At 46.9% G+C, this 20,926-nt stretch overlaps 1 protein-coding gene across 5 annotated transcripts in view; it reads left to right on the top strand.

The window, feature by feature from the left end:
- ETV6 (ETS variant transcription factor 6) overlaps window positions 1-20,926 on the top strand; it is a 294,712-nt gene that overhangs the window by 107,491 nt on the left and 166,295 nt on the right. For 3 of the 5 annotated variants that reach the window (XM_075552062.1, XM_075552061.1, XM_075552059.1), the window contains exon 2: window positions 8,784-8,916. The exons of 1 other annotated variant lie outside the window; for it this stretch is intronic. In XM_075552062.1, coding sequence (XP_075408177.1) covers window positions 8,784-8,916 — 133 coding nt within the window. The remainder of the gene's footprint in view (window positions 1-8,783; window positions 8,917-20,926) is intronic. One more of the 5 variants, XM_075552060.1, reaches the window with a different exon arrangement.

Raw genomic sequence — 20,926 nt, 5'->3', positions numbered from 1 at the left:
ATGGCGATGACCATGAAAGCACACACCAAGTGCCCTCTGAATGCTAGTTGCTTTCCTTGATTGTTTCCCAGGAAAACGCGTGTTCCGAAAGGTATGCCCGTTTCTCTAATGACTAGTGTGAGAGTTGCTTACTTTTAGGTAAGAGGAGACGGAATTTTTAATATTGGGGCCATCCTGGGAATTCTATGTTTTGGGCTGCTTCCCACAGGTCAGCAGTTTGAAACCACCCTGCTCCACAGGACAAAGATGAGGCTTTCTATTCCCTTGGAGAGTTGAGCCTCAGGAACCCCAGGGGCAGCTATACTCTTCCCTGTAGGGTCACTGTGAGTCGGAATCAGCTCGCAGGCAGTGAAGGAGCACTGCAGAGTCTGTAATGCGTAGAATAGCCTTGCCTTAGTAGATGCTTGATAAATACCGAAAGGTTTCCTAACAGTCACAGGGAGAAAAAAATTCTTGGCGACCTTCATAGCAATGCTTGATTCTAGAACCTATTGCTCATGCTCTCCCAGCCCCGCCCCCCTTTACCTTATTTGTGGATAGGTGACCCCCCCCATGCCTAGGTCAAAGGAGACTTAAAGCCATTTTGGTTTAATTGCATCCGTGTGACAGACACAATACACCGTCATCTGATTTCAGGAAGGGAAGGAAAGGGGTGGCCTCTTTGTGATGTCAGAGGCCCTGGATGGTGTGAGAGGTCAGCACATTTAGCTGCTAGCCAAAGGTTGCAGGTTTGAGTCCACCCCAGAAGCGCCTTGGGAGACAGGTGATGTACTTCTGGAGAATCAGCTATGGAAACCCTGTGGATTACTGCCCTACTGTGACACGCATGGGCTATCTCATAATTTACAAGATGGCAGCCGTTATTTCCCATTTCCGTGCTACACGGGAGTCCATGTGTTCCAGGTCCTGAACTCCTCTTCCTAACACATCCAGAGGAAGTGCACGCCTGGAGCCTGGAGCAGCCAGGAGGGCGTGCTGAGTATAGTCCCACCTGCGTTCTCCCCTGAGGGCAGTAGAGACCTTTGTCAAGGAAGCCACAGAGACCCACCATGGACTCGCAGGTAGCTGTGTGTTTTATAAAGTGAACATTTGTGGCAATCCTCTGGTGCCAGTCTACTTGGCACCATCCCCCCACCCCCCAACAGCATGTGTTCACTTCATGTCCCTGCACCGTATTTTGGTAATTCTCACAAAGCATGACACTTTCCCAGAGTGTGAGTGCATGCTTAATAATATTATAGTCTACCGTAAACTTAACTTTTAGATACACTGGGGGATAAAAACATTTCATGAGATTTTCTTTTGTGGAGTGATCCAGACTTGAACCTGTGGGATCTGGAGGTGTGCATGGGCCTCCCACCCATCCTACGTTCCACAGGTGACTTTGCCCCTGCATTTCCCTTTCCTTTGTGAAAGAATTGATAGGAGTTGTGTAAGCGTGTTCAAAAATGCCACACACCATTGAGTAGTGAAAAATCTAATGACTCAGCAGCCAGAGGGATGTGTCCCTTTCAAATGAAGTAAACTGACCTCGGCGAGCAGGTTAGTTTGAGTTCTTGTGGTTTTGCACCTATGTTGTCAAAAACCTAGAAGACTGGAAAACTTAGAAACTGACCTCCCCCCCCAAGGAAAACCCTTAATTTTATTTGCAATAGATACATTAATAAAAACAAAAACATCCCAGCTTGTTGCCAACAAGTCACTTCAGTTCTGACTCATGGTGACCCCAGGGCTGACACAGCAGAACTGTTCCATAGCGTTCTCTTGGCTGGATTCTTTACAGAGACGGGTTTCCAGGCCTTTCTTCAGCAGCTCTGTGGAGTGTGTTTAAGCGGCCCATCCTCCCATTGGCAGCCACGTTCTAATTCTTGGCACACACCCCACCCCACCCCCCAGGGACTGTGGGCTGGTTAAGAAAGCATATTTAATGAAAGCTTGCTTCATGAAAGCCAACCCCACCACTCTGAATCATTTTGCAGCCTGAGAAGTATACTTGAATAGTGTGTGCGCACAGACTTGATCGGTCGCAACGCACAGCTTTTCATAGGACGGGTGTCTTCTCCTCACTTGATAGAAGTGATACAGTATAAGCCTAAGGTTTCCCGGGCAGCTTTCGTAAGAACCTCCAAACCAAACCAGACCCCTGGGAACCCATCCGAGTAGGGTGATTCTCCAGAGTAGGGTGTGTGAGACTGTCAATCTTTACAGGAGCAGATGGTAGTTTCAACTTTGCCCCAAGGAATGGATGGTGATTTCTATCTGCCCACCTTTCAGTTAGCAATTCAGTGCACGTTTGAGAGCGCCAGCAGAGCTCCGTTCTTAAGAATCTACAGGATGGAAAGACCTCATTCCCTCAAACTACTGAGGCTTCCTAGCATCTTCTCTGGATGGCAAATTTTTCTTGGAATGCTGGGACCCCAAAATGCAGCCGGATTAACCACAGCTCCCAGGGAACTGTTCATGCCGCTCTGTTTCCAGAAGGTTCCTAATCCAAGGACACCTTAAAGAGGAGCCCTGGTGCGTAGTGGTGACACATCATACTGCTAACCAAAGGTCAGGAGTCCCAAACCAACAGCTTCTCTGCAGGAGAAAGGTGAGGCTTTCTACTCCCATGGAAAGCTAGTCTCAGACACCCACAGGGGCAATTCTTCCCTGCCCTATAGGGTCCAGATGAGGGCGGCCAGATGATGAAAGTTTGATTTTGTTAGCTCTGAAGAAAGAGAGCCTGTGAAGTGACTTCTAAACCAATTTGTGGTGGTTGCAAGTACAGCCACACTTTGTTCTTCCAGAAATGCTTGTTCCGTATTTCCAGAAGATCCATGTGTGGTTAATGAACAATGGGCTTTTAAAGAGTTTCCCAAGCCTCGGCAGTGAGTTAGTGGCCTCTCAGCCATAGAGTGAAAGCACTGGTGCACCTCACCGATTGGCAGAAGCTTTCTACTGAAGCATTTGGAAAAGGAAAACCTCTTTTTTTTTTGGTTATAAGAATGTATGTTTTCTTTCTGACTGTAATATTCATCCCGGGGTTGGAGAAATGCCCTTGCCCCACCAAACATATTTGTGTGTGTAATCTGTGCTCATCAGCATAAAAGGCATAAGCGTGTTTTATGTGGAAGCCGCAGGTTCCTAAGCACACGGTTTGAATCAGATAGGTCTCCTTCACTGGCCCTTCATGGCTGGGGGAAGAATGAGAGGGCATGTAAGCTAATTTTGCTTTCCATCTTGTGCTTGCAGGAGACAATCCTAATCCATATTCCATTAAAAAATTATGTAATGGTTAGTAGAATTTACGTTTCCACCCTTCTCTAAAACCAATTTTAACTATATTTTCTCTGTGCAAAGCTTTGCGCTGAAGCCCCTTCCCCTTCCCTCTCCTTGACTCCTTTCTCTTAGCTGTCACAGTTGCCCTCTGAGCTGGCCCTGCCTCCCTCTCCTGCCTCCCTCTCGTCCATGCAGCCAGGTTGACGTGATAAGTCGTGTCTGCAAATTTGAAAGTGCCTCACTCATTTTATGTAAGCATCTAAACAATAATGTAAGCAGGTCACGGTTTTTCACTCACATCACTGACCCCACCCCCCCACCCAACACTCGAATGCATTAATATCACTGTCTGTGGCCATTTAATTTAATTAGAGCAGTGGTTCTAATCATCTTGGGGAAGCCATTATCCCCTCCCTGTAATGTTAAAATAAAGTACCTCTGCTTTTCGTCTGCCTGACAGTTTGCTTTAGAGGTGAATGAGCCCCATGCTAGTGCTTCCTGACTTTGGGGTCAGGGGCATCAGGTCTGAGAATGCATTGCTTCTCTTTTTGGAGGGGGTTCCTTTATCTAGGAAATTAGAGGTTCGTCTCCGTAGGCTTTCTGTCTACAGGTATCCCATCTGAGATAACTTCATGAGGTTAATTTTGCTAATTGCCGATCATCTGCTGACTTATGCCACTGTAGATGTGATGTGTATGGTGATAGGAATATAGTGAAATATGAGAACCATGTAGAGTCACCCTGGGATTAACAAAAAGCAAAACAAAGAGACCTAAATTGGTAGCAAGGAATTCCCCGTTGCAGCTTCCTTTTCCTGGGAAGATGAGCCCATCCGTACTGGGGTCCCAGACCGGCCCTGCTGGAGACAGAGCCTCAAGTCATGGTCACAGCTGCTGGGAGATTGCTCATGGTCCCTTTCCCCCAGTTGCTGTCGAGTTAACTTGGATCCCCTGTGTGTCTGAGTAGAACTTCCCTCCAAAAGGTTTTCAGTGACTAGTTTTTCTGAACTAGATTCTAGGCCTTTCTTCCGATCCGCCTTTGGGTGGAACAGAACCTCTAACCTTCCAGTTAGCAGTTGAGTGAGCTAACCATTTACACTGACTCCATTCATGACCTAAAAAGTGCTGTTTTTGCTGCTTTTCCCTCTTGGGAATAGCAATACCTTTCTCCTCTAACAAGTGTCTCTAAAGCTTTCAGAAAATAACTCCCCCACCCAAGCGGTTGGTGTCCAAGTATGACCTCTGGCTGGTTGTGTGGAAACCATCCTCAGGAGGAAGAGGAGTCGTGGCTCCATGAACATTCACCCTCTGGCTTCCCTTTTGTATTAGTACCTTATGTCATGGCACAGTGGGTTGTGCGTTGGGCTGCTAACTGCTAGGTCAGCAGTTTGGAAACTATCAGCCACTCCCTGGAAGAAAGACAGGACTTTCTACTCTTGTAAAGAATTAAGAGTCTCAGTAACCCACGTGGGCAGCTCTACCCTGGGGTAGAGCTCAACCCATAGGGTTGCTATGAGTCTGGGGGAACTCAGTGGCAGGAACAGTTTGGGATCATTAGATAGGAGTCCTGGCAGCACGGCAGGCTAAGCTGTTAACTGGTTTGTGCCTACCAGCCACTCTTCACATGAAGGTTGAGGCAATCGGGTTCTGTAAAGGTTTACAGCTTATTGCAGTAGTTAGTTCTACTCCGCCCTGCAAGGTCCCTGTGAGTCAGCAGTGGATTATCATGAGTGCTTATTCTAGAATCCTTTAGAGCAGAGGTTCTCAACCTTCCTAATGCTGTGACCCTTTAATCCAGTCCCTCATGTGGTGGTGACCCCCCAACCATAACATTATTTTCGTTGTTACTTCATCACTGTCATTTTGTACTGTTAAGAATCAGGGGACTCCTGTGAAAGGGTCATTCCACCCCCAAAGGGGTCGTGGCGACCCACAGGTTGAGAACCGCTGCTCTAGACAATAATTCCAGGCCAAGCCCTGCAGTTTGGCCTTTCAGTAAGAACAGCGGGACTGTCAAGATGTGAACATAGCAGGGATCTGCTGCCAACGCAAACACAGTGAAACGAAGATACCGCACAATGTCCAAGTAATTACATTTAAAAGATGTGACTTGGCTTGCCTCTGTCATCCGTGGGATGGTGGCAGATTGATTAAGAAATAAAGTAAAGCGAGTGTTGAGGGCTGTGTCCATCTCCCAGTTTGCCCTGGGTGGGATTGACGAGGACAGGTGAGGCAGCCTCTCCCGATTCAGTCTCCTCAGAGAACCTTGCAAATTTCTCTCTGCTTTAATAGAAAGCCATCATATCACCACAGCCACCTTTGTAAAGCGCTGGCGTGATGTGTCATGCCATGTGAAGGCCCCTTGTCCCTGCAATACTTTGTTCACACTGTTTCACTTCTGCAAAAGAAAACACAAAGCAAAAACTTGCCAGCTATTTCTGGGAATAAAGTCAGCGGCAGATAAGATATCTAGATGACAGATAAGATACCTAGACTTAGGGTGGGATTGGGAGGTTTGTGCAAGAGCCGCAAAGTATAGAGAAATTGTTAGACTAGCAAAACAGATCACATGCGAAATGCTTAAAAGCTCATCTCACCCTGAAACCCAAGACAGATTTGATAGGTTTTCTTTGTGATTTGGGTGAAAGTTTCAGAGCAAAGCGGTTTTCCATTCAAGAGTGCGTGTGCCTTGTGTTTTGTGGCACCCACTGAAACCCCACAATGTAGCAGCAGTATTCCACTTCCGCCCTCTGCCTACAGGCTCCGTTCTCCATCCTCTCCTGGCCCTCCTGCCTTTCTGGGTTCCATCCCTGGGCAAATGCTGCCCATTTGAACTCCTGTGGCCCATAGTTCTGAGGAGTGCCTGCCTCACCTTACGGGCCTCTCCCCTGTGAGGCTGGACCTGGATCCACATGTGAATTCAGTTTGAGCCTCCAAGGGTGACCAAGGGCCAAAGTCTCGGGGTGGTGGGGGGCATGTTTTTCTTAGTTATGTCTGTATGCTTTGCCTCTTTCATGCAAAACCATCTCAAGGCAGACAACCTAAAGAAGTTGAACTTATCCTTAAGTTAGGGTTGCGTAAAATACGATGTTTGGTAAGGTTCATAAAAATTTTTTTTAAAGAGGAAGTTGAAGGTTTTGCCTCAGGCGACCTTTCACCAGCTATCTTGACTGATCAAGGCATTCGCCAGGAAACTGTAGGATGTATGTTTAAACAGCAAAGCTCCAAAGGCCCCAGGTGCTGGTAATGGATTCCGCAGGGAAGGTGTCACAATTCCATTTGGAAAAATGACAACGGTATTCACACATTCACTACAATCAAGACTTCCTACCACAACCACCCAAACTTCCAGACTGACCAGAACAAAAAGCCTTAATTTGGTTATGTGGGGGTATGGGTGGGAGAGACCTACTTGCTTCTCTTTACACGAGAGGAGAGAGATTGGATGAGATGGCAAACATTAGAGAATAGCCTTTCTGAAAGTGGAGCCTCGCAGCACCGTAGGTAGAGTGCTGGCCGGGCTGCTGACTGAAAGGTTGGCAGTTCAAACCTCCCAGCGGCTCCCTGGTGGAGAGGTGTGGCAAGCTGCCTTGGAGACCCAGTGAGGGGGCGGGGGGGCGGGGAGTTATGCCCCTGTTCTGTAGGGTCACCAGGAGTTGGAATCTAGTTGGCAATGGGCTTTTGAATTTTTCAAAACAAACACTTTGTTTTAATCGGTACATTTCTGTGGCCACATGTGTTGATTTTCATGAGGGCATCTTACTAGCCTTTTCGTCTTAACTTAATTTCAGGCCTGGTGTATCCTCCTCGGGTCACTTTAACCATGGACTTGGGCAGAAGTTATGCTTGTGTATGGACTGCAAGCCGAACCTTTGGTACATAAATCTAAGATGTAAACTATATCCCTATTCTTTCTGAATCATGAGTTAGTTCCTTGCTGCTTTTTGCAATTAAAAAAAAAACTTAATTGGGCTACCAAACATTGAATTTAAACAACGGATCCCTAGAAGCACACCCTACCCCACCCCGCCGTTCCTTGTTAAGTTGAGTACTTATCTTCAGTTTGACAGCCTGCCCCCACCCCTCAAATGAAGGCATCCCTGTGTGGTGCAAACGGCTGAGGGTTCAGCTGCAAACTGAAAAGCCAGAGACACGAATCTACCCAGAGATGGCCCAGAACAAATGCCCGGAGACCCGCTTCTGAGCGATCACATTCATTCAAGAGCCAGTGACGTGCCCTTCTTCTCCGACACACTTGCAGTGGCCCTGTGTCAGATGTCCACAGCAACCCGTTTGGTTCGGGTTGGTCCCTGAAAGTAGCTAGTCCCTGAATGAGCCCTGAAGGAAGGACAGGGATAAACGTGGATTCTGGGTGGAGAGTGAAGGAACAAGGAGAGATAGCCAGCATTTCAATGTGGCAGCTTCCACGCTGGGAAGGAACAAATCCAATGCTGCATGTTTTTTATCGTTGTATAGTGAGGTATGTAGACGAGAGCACTCTTATTCATAGATTTAATAACGAGATCTAAAAGTTATCCACCACTTAGCCAAGAGAGTGCACTCTCATTTGAGCTAGGCTTGAATTGTATTTTGATTGGAAGCCAGGATATGGCCAGAGAAGAGGAAATGTGGATGTAATGTATCAATGGCAATACTTTGGGGATGTGTTTGTACATATTTAAAGACTCACTGCCATTGTGTGTACACATATACATATGGATTAACTGCCATTGTGTAGACACACATATATTAAAGACTCACTGCCATTGTGTAGACACATATACATATAGATTCACTGCCATTGTGTAGACACATATACATATATTATAGACTCACTGCCATTGTGTAGCCACATAAACACATACTAAAGATTCACTGACATAGAGTCATTCAATGCTCGCTTATAGCAACCCTCTGGGTTTCTGAGACTGTCACTGTTTACCGGAGTAGAAAGCCCAGTCTTTCTCCCCTGGAGCTGCTGGTGGTCTGGAACTGCCAACCAAAGTGATCGCAGCCCACTGTGTAACCATTATGCCACCAGTAGTTGTTTAAGCCGTTTGCTATTCTCCTGGACTATGGTTTTTCATTCACTCATCCTTTGCTCCCCTCTCAATGGAACAGACCGCAGGGATGCATACCTACTGACGGTGTCCAAAGGAAAGCCCCCTTCAAACTCTTCCTGAGTTAGGGTCTAGGCCCCAAATGAGCCAATGCCTACTCATAGCGATCCTATAGGGCAGCACAGGACTGACCCTCTGGGTTTCCGAGACTGTAACTTATTATGGGAATAGAAAGCCCTGTCTTCTGTTGGAGTCGCTGGTGGTTTCAAACTGCTGACCTTGCAGATAACAGCCGAGACTCGTAGAAAGAGTACAGGGCCTATGGCCAGGGTACACACCACCTGACTCCATCATTGTTCTGCAGCCCCACATCGCCCTTTGGCTCCCCTGCCCCGCTCGATTTCACACCTTGGCTGCAAGGTTTCATGGCCTCTCCCCCCCCCCTTGTCCATATTTTCCACAGCAGGAGCGCATTTCATACACACCTCCAGAGAGCCCGCTGCCCAGTTACGCCGCCACCACGACTCCGCTTCATGTTCCAGTGCCTCGAGCGCTCAGGATGGAGGAAGAGTCGATTCGCCTGCCAGCGCACCTGCGTGAGTGTTGCCTCCATGGCGGTGGGGAGGGGAGGGACCGGAGGACTGACTGACTGACTCACTTCAGGCCCTGAGCTCTGAGGTAGTTCCTTATAGCTGTTGTGGGGAGCTTTCTCTTCAACCCCAAAATGAGTTTTAAAAACTTGAGATTCTTGCCCTTGTTTTGTAATGCGTCCTTTTAAAACTCTGGATATATTTTAAAATATATATGAGGGGAATGTGCAGTAAGTACATGTCAGCATCCCTCACCCTCCTGATAGGGAAAGTGATCTGGGGCGGGGGGCGCAGGGAAGCGTGTCGTTCTCAGTTCACCCTTGAGTGGTCTCCTATTGGTATTGACATGGGGCCCTAGATGTTGCTGAGTCTCTCTGTTGGGGATTCGGGCTTGTCGGTCTTTAAGCTGACTGCACTCCTCTCCTCCTTTCTAGTCTCTTTTTCCATGCTGGCTACTTCTCTCTCCTCTATTTAAATGCACAGAAACCCCTTCGCTTCTCTCTTCCTGTCTCCCACCCTGTCTCCCAGCGCTCTCAGGCCTGCTTTGGTTCAACAGCTGCTGCCAGTCTGTAGTAGTTCCACCTTTCTGTGGCCTTACCCTTTGCCTCCGCCTGCATTTGAAAACTACAGCGGACTTGGCAGATCCTTAGGAGCCACACAGCCTCACTCCTGGTGGGGGTGGGAGGGTCTCCAAAGCCGCTGCCCTCCACCGGCCTTTCCTTTTTTTGTCTCTCTTCCCTGCCTCCCAGCCCAGGTAATAAAAGTGATTGGCGGGACTGGGGAGCAGCAGTCCCCTGATTGCCAACCTAAGCGCAGTATCCAGTACAGTGCCAGAGTCCATGACTTGACCATCATCCTGAGGCCACCAGTGCACGCAGGTTGTAGAGGGCACTAAGAGGTCCATGTGGCTTGCCTCCTTGCTTCCCAATCGCTTAGCTCATGTCATAGCTGTGCTTGCTGTCTCTTTCTGTCAGATCCTTGTTCCCGTCCTGGCCCACCCCTCCGCAGAAGCCACAAGATTGCTTACTGGACATGCAAACAAAAGAAGGACAATGCGGGCTCCTCTTTTCTTTTAGAATTCAGTATAGTTGGTGACTCAAATGGCTGTGGTGGTAGGAGGTCCTGGGGACAGTGTAAGGTCTTGGGGGCAGCGAGACTCCTACCCCTCTTCCGTTTCCCTTACCCGCCACCACAGGTCTGCGTCACATACCACTGGACAGCATCGAGTCACATACCTGGTCCTGCTACCGTTGTTGTTGGTGGTTAAGGGAAGGCAGCTCTTTGGTGTGCTATTTCCCCCAATGCGAGCAGAACTTGGCACGAGGGACGTCATTGTCGATGTCAGATGGATCTTGGCCAAAAAAAGAGAATATCAGATCGAGATCTGCTTGTGTTTTATTGAATGAGCAAAGGCATTCAACTGTGTGGATCATAGCAGACTATAGACCCCATTGGGAACACTTCATTGTACTCATGCAGAATGAGTACAGAACATGAACAGAACAGTGGAATACCAAGTGGTTTAAAATCAGGAAAGTCGTGTGTCAGAGTTGGACCCTTCCACCATACTTGTTCAGTGTGTATGCTGATCAAATTATCTGAGAAGCAGGGCTATAGGAAGAAAAAAAACTGGCATCAGGTTTAGAGGAAGGCTTATTAACAACCTGCAATCTGCAGATGATTCAACCTTGCTTGCTAAAAGCAAGGAGGACTTGAAATGATTACTGACAAAGATCAAGGACTGCAGCCGTCAATATGGATTACAACTCAACAATAATAATTTAAAAAACTAAAACCCCGCAACTGCACCAATAGATGGCATCATGATAATTACAGAAAAGATCAAAGTTGTCAAGGATTTCACTGTTTTTGGATCCCCAGCTGGTGCTCATGGAGCAGCCAAGCGATCAAACAGTGTATTCCGTTGGGCAAGGCCATCGCACAGGACCGATGGCAAAGTCCAGGAACAAGGGAGTCACTTTGAGGATTAACGGGTACCTGACCTCAAGTCATGGTGCTTTCTATCACCTCGTCGATCTTTGGAAGTTGGACATCGAATAAGGAAGACCTAGGAAGAACCGATGCATTTGAATTATAGGGTTGAAGAAGAATATTGCCTGCCAGAAAAGCAAAACAAATTCAGAAAAACAAAACTGTGTTGGAAGAAGTCAGAATGTTCTTAAAAGCAAGGATAGTGAGACTCAGGATAGGTTATCAGGAGAGAACAAAATTTAAAAAAAAGAGTTGATTCTGACTCATAGTGACACCATGGGATGTGGGTTCCCGACGCTGTAGATCTTTACAGGAGCGAGAGCCACCTCTTTCTTCTGCGGAGCAGCTGGTGAGCGTAAACCCCGACCTTGTGGTTAAAAGCCCAGTTCGTCCTGCTGACGTAGGTGGTTGTCATGAAAGAGGAAGATTGTCGTGGAGGTGGACTGGCACAGTGGCTGCAACAATGGGCCCAAACCTAACAATGAGCGCGGGGATGTGGCCGCTCTGGGCAGGGCTTTGTGCTCCTGTGCACCGCGTTGCTGTGAGTCAGCACCTAATGGTTTTGTTTGTGTGTTCAACTGTTCATTACGAACTAGGTGAAGGCTTACAGAGCAAATCAGTTTTCCATTCAATCTTTCGCCTAAACTTTGCTTCTTGTCATCGATTGCAGTTCTCACAATGGAACCTCCCTCACCCCACTTCCCCTCCCTGTTTCCCATTTCCATTTCTCCACTTTAACTAACCCTTCCTGCCTTCTGAGCTTTGTTCTTGGGCAAATCCTATACTTCTTATTTCCAATGGTGGATTCATTTCAGAAGTATGCACCGCTCCAGAGTTACTGTTCCTCGTCCTTTTGGCTGGAAACTGAGCAGGGGAGTAAGTTCAGTTCGGGCCTGAAGGGTGACCAATGGTCATCATCTCACGGGTTCTACCAGTCTCTCTTCTACCACCCAGCCCCCTTAATGTTTGGAAGCCCCTAAACCCAGACCCTTGTAGCACTGGAACATGGGTAGGATACAGGCAGGTGAGGCTGAAGAGCAGACTGGTGGGTGGATGGAGGCAGATGCACCTCCCTCCCTCCCCATTCCCATTCTCTCTTCCACACCCCCAGCTGCATACCCTGCGATCTCCAGTCACAGCCCCCACCCCCACTCCCCACTCCCGCTCTAATATGTGGTCTGTGTGTTGCTGCTTTGCCTGGGCTAGGAGGTCAGTGTTCATGTGCCCATCCTATTGCCTTCTCCCTTGTTAAAGAAATGACGGGGACTACACAGCTGCTGGGTCATTCATGACAGTTGTCTCCATGTCCTTGTAAACCCAAGTGTCAAGGCACCAGTGAAGCAGAAAAAACTGGAAAAGGTACCACACCACGGTCAGCAAGTCAATTCATAGAGACCCTATAGAACAGAATAGAACTGCTGAGACTGTGATTCTTTATGAGAGCAGATGGTCTTCCCTTTCTCCTCAGAGTGGGTTTGAACCACTGGCCTTGTGGTTACAGCCCAGTGCTTAACCTGTGACACCATCGGGGAAAGGAACAGCAGCCAGGTAACATCACACTTTTTCTTACATAAGCTCCCTAGATCCTGGAATACAGAAATAAACACAACAGAATAAATGTTGGTAGAGCTTACATTTTAGTAGGGGGACAGGAGTGAAATTGTGAACCCTTGTCTCAAACAGGCTAAGTTTTCTTTCATAGTGTCTTCTCCTTAAATTTTGAGACATCCACTAAAGAATCTCTAACTCCTAGTTTGCCTCTGGATGCCTTTACATGTGTGAGGTGCTTTGTTCTCTGAATTATTTTATTGACATCCAATTCACATGTCATACAACTGAATTGTTTGATCATATTAAGAAGAGTTGTGTAGTCATTACGACATAGGATCAATTTCAGAACATTGTCTTCTCACGCTCACCGGTGTGTTAGCTCCCCTATCCTTCCAACCACTCCTGCCATGCCCCTCGGTAATTATTAATCCAGTCACCCTATTAACTGACATATCCTGGGTTTCATATGCAGAAAAGTATACAAGACAAACAGGAAAAAGACAAAATACAAAAACAAAGCCGCACCAGTAACAAAACAAAACAGAGATAAACCTCAACTGAGAAGAAAAAAGAAAATATTAAAAACAGAAACAACTTAAAAATGGATTACAAAGGAGATCAGCTGATAAAGGTCTTTGTTTTAGCCTAACTACGTCTGCCCCAACCGACTTCACAGTGCTTTCTGTCTGTAACAAGGCTCTTCACATCCCTGGATTGTGGTCAGAGGGGGCTCACTGGAGTCTTAATCCATGTGGGGAGCCTGCACATGGGTTTCAGACTTCCCCTGTCATCCATAGCGTTCTGCAAACAAATTCAGAATTTAAGCTTCTGCTCAGGCTTTTGGATTTTATTATTTACAATCCTTGGATCACAGGATGGTGTGCTTCTCCTATGTTAACTTACTCAATACCTCACTGAAATGGTTGCCTGTTTTAAAACAAGTTTGTAAGACACTGCCCTTTCTGATAGCCATGCCCCATCTGGTTTCTTCAGCATACTTTACACTAACATCTAAAGCTTTAGGGATCTTTTCGTGAGGGCTGGTATCAAGTAGGACCATGCCATGGAAGTTAATTATTTTTAGATTGGGGCTAGAATTAAGTGCAAGCCCCCAAATCCATTCATAGATCTATGTTTTTTATTTGTCTCTGGTTTACTTTAGAGGCACCATTATCATTTTATGATAGAGAACATTATAAACCATCCCCTTGGGGTATACGGTAATTCTACTGATAGTGTAGTTAATTTTGCCACTGTCATAGAATTTAAGCACTGTTAGGAAAAGGAAAATTTACAGGTATAGGCCAGTTTTTCAGCTTGCAATGCATGAATTATTGACTTGTGCAGATTAAACTCTTAAGTGGCTGGACACTATTTACTGGAATAATGCAGATTGGTGATGCTAGGGAAAACTTTCAATAACACTCATTTACAAAGTCCTGCAAGACTAATAGACATGTGCAAGTTTCAAAAATAATTGTGTATGTGTGTATTTTAAATCATAGTATATAGTACCCCCCCTCACCGCCCCTTTAAGCTATACTGCATCGTCTCTCCATAAGAGAATAGGGTAAAAACCAACAAAAACCTCGAACTGGTAGACCTTAGCTTTTCTTAACTAATTCTGCTATAAACTAGCTGTTTTACTGTGAGCACGTCATTAAACTCAGTTTTCCTTCCAAGCAACACTGTGCTTAGACAAGAGAACGCTTCACCACTCTCCTAGCTTGAAATGCTATGCGCCTCACGAAGGCATCGTCCTTCCTTATCGCTACAGCTCCTTCCATAGGAACACTTATTTCCCCTTGACAGTTTCCTCGAGTCGTGTCTGCCCCACACACCACTGTTTCACGGGACCCTTGTCTGTGCCTTATACACAAATACAATAGTGAACATTTACTGTGGGTGTGTCAGTCCAGGTAGACTAGAGAAACAAATCCAGGGACACTCATGTACAAGAAGGAACTTATATCCAAGAGTAATTATATATTAAGAAAGTATCCTAGCCCAGTCCAGTTTAAGTCCATAAATTTGATATTAGCCCATACATCTGGTATTAGTCCATGGATTCCTCTTAAGACTTATGCAGCACATGCAATGATGCCGGATGCAGGAAGATCACATGCCGGTGGGTGGCTTCTTGTGGCTTGTCACAGGAATGTGAGGCAGAAAGTGTGTCCCGCCTCCAGGGAGGAAGAGAGGAAGTCACAGAATCCTCATGAGAAGGCTGTGCCCACAAGGAGGGATCACCAGGCTGTGACCTGATTGACAGGCTAGACTCCACCCTTCATTCTTATTTATCAAGTTGACGTGAAATTGTGTAACGACCACAGTGGGGTTACGCTGTACCAGGCACTATGTAAAGACTAACACAGAAATGCTTTCATCCCCACAACAGTGCCCGTGAGGTCATTATCCATTTTGCCGCCATGTGCGACGTAAGGAGTTTAGGGTTTAAGAGAAGATAGTTTGCCGAAGCAGTTGAGACCTCAACCTCCAGTCTGTCCTGACTCCAGAGCTTACCTTCTTCTCCCACATGTAAGTCAGTGCTTAGTATGTGTTTCCTCTAGGGATGGGTGGGTTTAGGGGTCAGTTAGCCAGTCTTCACAGGTGGTGGCTACAGCAGTGCTTTAAGGTAAGAATCTAACTGGCCAGTCGTTCAGTAGTTTGCATATCCCCCTTGGTTAGATGGTTGGCTCAGCTTATGCTAGAAGGAGATGGCTAATGCTCAGATACAGGGCAGTATCATGTTACTGTTGACCTAGGAATACAATGAGTTGTCAGCATCCGGGTTCTGTTCAGAATGAGGATGTGACTGGGATGTCCAGTCTATGGCAGCTAGCTATCATAGACACCAGACACCATTGCTTCCCAAATCTGGTTTGAACCCCTGAAACTGGAGGGTCTAGGCACCTGCTGTCTGTCCCCCACTGGGGCTTTCCGAAAGAGAACAGCCACCTCTCCCCTTGCCCCTGTTCTAAGGCTCCCAGCTTGAGAAGTACCTCGTGGAGCCCCCGTGGTGGTCGAGGCTGAGCCACACACTTGAAGCGGCTCAGCTGGGTTTCCAAACCTAAAAGAAAATAAATATTCTAACAAGGGAATTGGACTATTGCTGTTTTTAATATGGGATTCCAGACAGTTCCCAGTGGATTGCTCATGGAAAGTACGGGGAAGAATCTGAAAGCCAGGATTGCAGCGGGACATTTATGGTATTGCGGGGTTGAAAGCATTTTCAGCTGCTTGTTTTAAAGAGATACCAACAGACTGCTCAGCTTCAGAGTGGTCCTTCTACAGTGGTTAACCCGCTGTCATTTCCAGCGCAGACCCTTCCTTTTAACCCTTCGTGCTCTTTTTCAAATCAAAATCTAGCCTTTCTTGATAGGGGGTACCCATGGCTCTTGAGTCAATTCGGACCCTAGAGGACAGTGCCGCATAAAGCCCCAAGGCGGAAGCTGACCACCACATTTTTCTTCTGTCTCTTTCTTCTATGGGCCAAGTGCTTAACCTCGGAGCCAGCAGGACTCCTTCTGGGTGTGAAGTAGGGGGATAGATGATAACAGCTCAAAGAGTCTCATTCAGAGGGGTTTCTGACAGTTTGATTCCACAAAACCAGATTCTATGCTTTCACAGAAGACACCTTCTCTTGTGACAAATTAGCAAGCTAGTAGCAAGAAGTAGAAAGTGATACCTTTCCTTTTGTTTACCTGTGATAAAAGTGCAGGATAAATGGAGCAAAGTGCTAAGTGGTGCTTGTGGAGGACTGGAAAGACTGGCAAGGCCACCTGGGAAGGAGGAAATGTCTGGGGAGAAGGGTCAGCCCTACCCTTGCCAGCCTGCTCTGACTGACTCCAGACCCACATTTGCAGAACAGGGTCCTGCAACCGTGTCCTGGGACTGCCTTGGTTTGCCAGACGAGCACTCAGGTAGCATGGGAGTATGTTTATTGAGAGAGGGAGAGAAAGGGCTTCTAGTTCTTCTTTCATAAAACCTTTATGGACACTGCGCTTTGATTTGATTTTTAACCTGAGGTTCTGGGAGGGTTGAAACGCAACAGTTAAACAGGTGGAACCCAAAGGGTGCTCTCTTCCTGAAAGCCTATGTAAGCCTTTCACAATACCTACCAAGAGCCCCAGGGTTGCCTGAGCCAGGAGTGATTGATTTTTTTTTCCTGTTTCTCACCAGAAGCCACACCTCAGTGTGAAAGAGGGGCTTCTTTCTCTAATTTGTCTCCTGAGAGGCTACTTTTCTCTAAAATCACAGCTAGGTAGGGTTGACTAAACCCAAACTCAAGTCAAACTTGCCTTAGATTCATTCCTGATTCATAGATTCATTTCTGATTCCAGAAGATTTCTGAGGCTGTGAAGTTTTAGGGTAGCAGGCAGCCTGGTCTTTCTGTCTCAGAAGTGCTGGTGGGTTTGAACTGCCAACATTTTAGTTAGCAGCCCAACACTTAGCCCACGCAGGGGACAGTCTTGTGATCTGCACAAGACCCTTCATGAGGAGGAAGTTGCCCGCTTGCTTGCAGGGAGCTCCAGGGCACTCTCCGCAGCCCATGGTATTGACCCTCAGCTGCAGCCTTAGAGGTATTAGCTCTGCCCCTGTGACCATGAGCATAGTTCAGATTCATTAGATAGAACATCAGTATGTAAATGTCATTCCTCTCTCTGTAATGTCTTTTTGCAGCATCCGTTCATATTTGGTTGCTTTAATCACCTCTAGACTTAATCACATCTAATCTCAAGTTAACATTCTGCCCAAAGATAGTGCATGTTGTGGTGCCAGTTGGGCCTTCCACCGCCCCTGTGACCTGGCGGGTAAGTAGCCGATCCGACCTCTCCTCCCTCTTGTTTCATAGGGCCGTGGTTAGGGATGCTGCAGCTTAATGAACAGCCTTAACCGCCGTTCCGGAGTTTTCTCAAACCGGAACACCAGGAAGAGTCCCTCGACTGTACTTCTTTTACTTGTGAATCTCTCAAAATTTCTTACATTACGACTCTTGCTTCATAATTTAATTTAATGCCTTCGTTGGAAATGTTACCTCGGTGCTCACCCACTTGGCTGTTCTGCATTTTCAGCAAAGTCAGAGGGTTCAGTACAGTCACATGACCAGCACAGCTGTACTAGGTAGAAGGCATTGGAAACGGCTTTCAGTGTCTCTTCTGATGGGCTAGAGCACCTTTTTTTGTATTTTTAATACTTTCAAGTTCTTTTGAGTTCTCAAGGAAAGAAACAAAAATGGGAGTTAAATAGTTACTGTTTCACATCAGCCTGTTGGTAATATACCCATATGCATTGTTTAATCATGCAGCAGTCCTTGAAGGAGGTGTTAGTAACTGTTTGGTTGGAGGTGACCCTGGCTTGGGTAGGTTATCTGAATGATCTAGGTTCCCATGGCAGGGGGAAGTCTAAGGCTTTTATCACTTCATGCGGCACCATGTGACCTTGCTGGGAGGAAGCAGCAGGACAGAACCTTGTGGAGGACTTGAAAGCAGAGGCCCTGCTGACTATTGGGGTCCAGGAAAACAAGGGTGCAGAGGTTCATTTCAGTGATGTCATTTGGCCCACTGATTTGTGTGATCCTCTGTCAAGCTCGCTCACTGGCTCTCTCTCTCTCTCTCTCTCTCTCTCTCTCTCTCTCTCTCTCTCTCTCTCTCTCTCTCTCTCTCAGTAGGCTGAGGGAGCTGCCTGCTTCACTGACAATCATTCTGGTTTTGCTCCAGAAGGAAGCACCATCCATCCTGGTTTCTGCCTCTCTGTGCTCTAGCGAGCCCAGGCTGAGGGTCCGTTCACCTCGGCAACCAGAGACACAACTGGCTGTGAAGACCCAGCAGCCAGCTCCGGGGAGGCCTGGGGCGCACCCTGGCACTCACCTTTCCTGAGATTGCACCAAGGGATGACCTCCAGTCCCCAGAGGAGAAAGCATGCTAATGCAAAGGGTCAGACAGTTCTGAAAGGGCTTCCAGAATTCTCTTGTCAACTAGACTTCGAGCGCTAGGGCCAGAGCTCCTTTCTGTACAGAACCAAGCACCGCATGTGGCACCTGGTGGTCCAGTACCTCACTAAAACGTCACTGCAGCTTTCAAGGGTCCGAGGTTGCCCAACGAGGTGGTTACCTTCCCATTTCAACACACATTTTGGCGAAGGAAAGGATGTAAGCCCATGTTTGAATGCTTCATGAAAGAAAAAGGCCCAGATAGGAGTACAGAGAAATGAAGGCTATCCACATAAATTCTGAGACTGACTTCCCTGAGTCCCAGTGGAAATACGCTGTGTTTTCTAATTTATTTATTATTATTAAAAAGTCATTTTATTGGGGTAAATGCTCTTATAACAATCCATTCCTCAATTGTATCAAGCATATTTGTACATAGGTTGCTACCATCATTTTCAAAACATTTACTTTCTAGTTGAGCCCTTGGTATCAGCTCCTCTTTTTTACCTCTTTCCCCCCAAGTGGTGTTTTCTAACCACTCTATGATTTCTAGAAAGTCGGGTCTGCTCTGGGCCACTCCGACCCAGGGGCTTTTATTGAGCTACATAGAGGTCCACACTGCATCAGTGCTCCAGTGTCGACCTTCTTTCTGCTCCAGTTACTTACAGGCGTGAATCTGCAAGACTCCCTCCCCAGCCTTCCTAGCCTCCTCCTAGGACACATCAAACTCTACCCCCACCCCCACCCTTTGCCTTTATCAGTATTCCAAAAGTGGCCTCTCTTCACACAGCTGCCTGTGACGCGCGGTGACATCACCAAGAGAGTTGAGGCCAGGACAAGGAGGAGAAGATTTCATTCTCAGGCAGCCTCTTGACAAAGCAGTAATTACTTCTAACAGAAGCTGGCCAGCCATGAACGGTTTAAGACTCTTGCCCCTGCGTCAGCCTCCTTTCGGATGCCTCTTTACTTTCCTGCATTCAAATGTTTGGAGGATTTCTACGTCACCCGCAGCACAAGGGGCTACCCCACGAGCCCCGATGAACAGCCCCAAACAGCCTGCAGAGAAAAAACAGCGCAGAACAGAATAGGCAGGATACTTTGGAAGGGAAATTTCCTTTTTGGGTTTCACTGTCTGAAAGAATTTCCGATGCAGGCAGTCGTTAATTCCTAGCTCCACGCTTCCTGATAAGGAAGCAGTTTCAGTAAATGCAGCTATTTATAGATGCCTTCAAGGGAAAAAAAAGATAGATAGATTTATAGCTATAGATATATAAAACCAGAGGTTTCAGGATACATTTGAGGTGGCCCCTCCGGCGCAAGCTCTCTCAAAGTGGCTCTGATCCGGGTCAAAGGAGAGGGTGGGGAGGTAAGGAAGAAGAATGACATGGCCCCCGTCTGTCTCTTTAGGTCTCCAGGCTCTAACGTTCCTTAGAATTCTGAAGAAGAAATTGGGAAGCTCCTGGCTGTTGGTTGTCCCCGACTGGTGCTTACGGTTAAGTGTGTGAGCCCAGAGATGACCAGCTATATTCTAGCCCCAACCTTGGATACTGGTGGTCGACAGAGAGGTGGACTCAGGCAGAGGTCCCCTTGAGAGAATAGACATGGTGATCTATCCCCAAAAGGTCACGGCCGTGAACATCCTGTGGGGGTGCAGTTGCATGTAAAAGGTCGCCCTAAGCTGACGTGACAAAAGAGTCCATCTGAGGTTGGTTTGAACTCACTTCCCTAGGTTACTCCCCACCTTCTCTTCCTTACCACCAGGCATTGATTCAGCTGAAAACATAAAAATATAATAAAGCTTCCATTAAGTAGTAGATACTTTTCTCCCATTTTACCCGAGAGAGACTGTGTCCATGCCTCAGACAGCCTGGAGTTTCTGACTGGAAAGCCACGGACAGCTTCAGCATTTGGCTTTTCCAGAGACCAGTGTTAGCCTGGCCCTTTGGATGCTACTCAATTCACTGGTGGCAGAAGTGGATTTTGATTCTCAAGTGCCGGGTGTCAAAGAGGGTCATTATGATTCAGAATTGAGTTGATGGCAGTGAGTTTGTATTTTTGAGTTTTTATGTTCTTAGCTATTCTTTTGCCTGCCCTTTTCTGAGTGTAAGGGTAGGAAAAGATTTGAGAGACTTAAATGATCCCTGGCCCTAGCCACATGGTAACTGTAATTTCCCAAGGATAATGACTTACCTTCTTCCAGTAGTTGCTGCTTCATGTTTAGTGGCTAGACTAAACTCCATTCTTCTAAAATTAGTCCCAGTTTCTTCTTTCTGTAGACCTCGCCTATTACTAACCTTCCGATGGGGCTCTATGATGCCAGTACTGTATATGGCACCTCGAGGTAGTGGATTGGTTGCCTAGAAATCTACCCATATATGGCTGTGTAGAGAGCACCTTATATCACCCATTCAGCTGGAGAGAAGTTATTTACGCCTAGCGTATGAACATTAGCTTAAATGTCCACTGGGGAAGGTGAAGACTTCTAAGAAGTATAACAACCTTTTCCATTTAAGTTGCAGCCAAAATCTATCAAACACACAG

This window comes from Tenrec ecaudatus, chromosome 6, assembly GCF_050624435.1.
Source record: "Tenrec ecaudatus isolate mTenEca1 chromosome 6, mTenEca1.hap1, whole genome shotgun sequence".
NCBI lineage: Eukaryota > Metazoa > Chordata > Mammalia > Afrosoricida > Tenrecidae > Tenrec > Tenrec ecaudatus.
The sequence above is the reverse complement of the archived record's forward strand: the minus strand, read 5'-3'. Positions and strand labels throughout refer to the sequence as shown.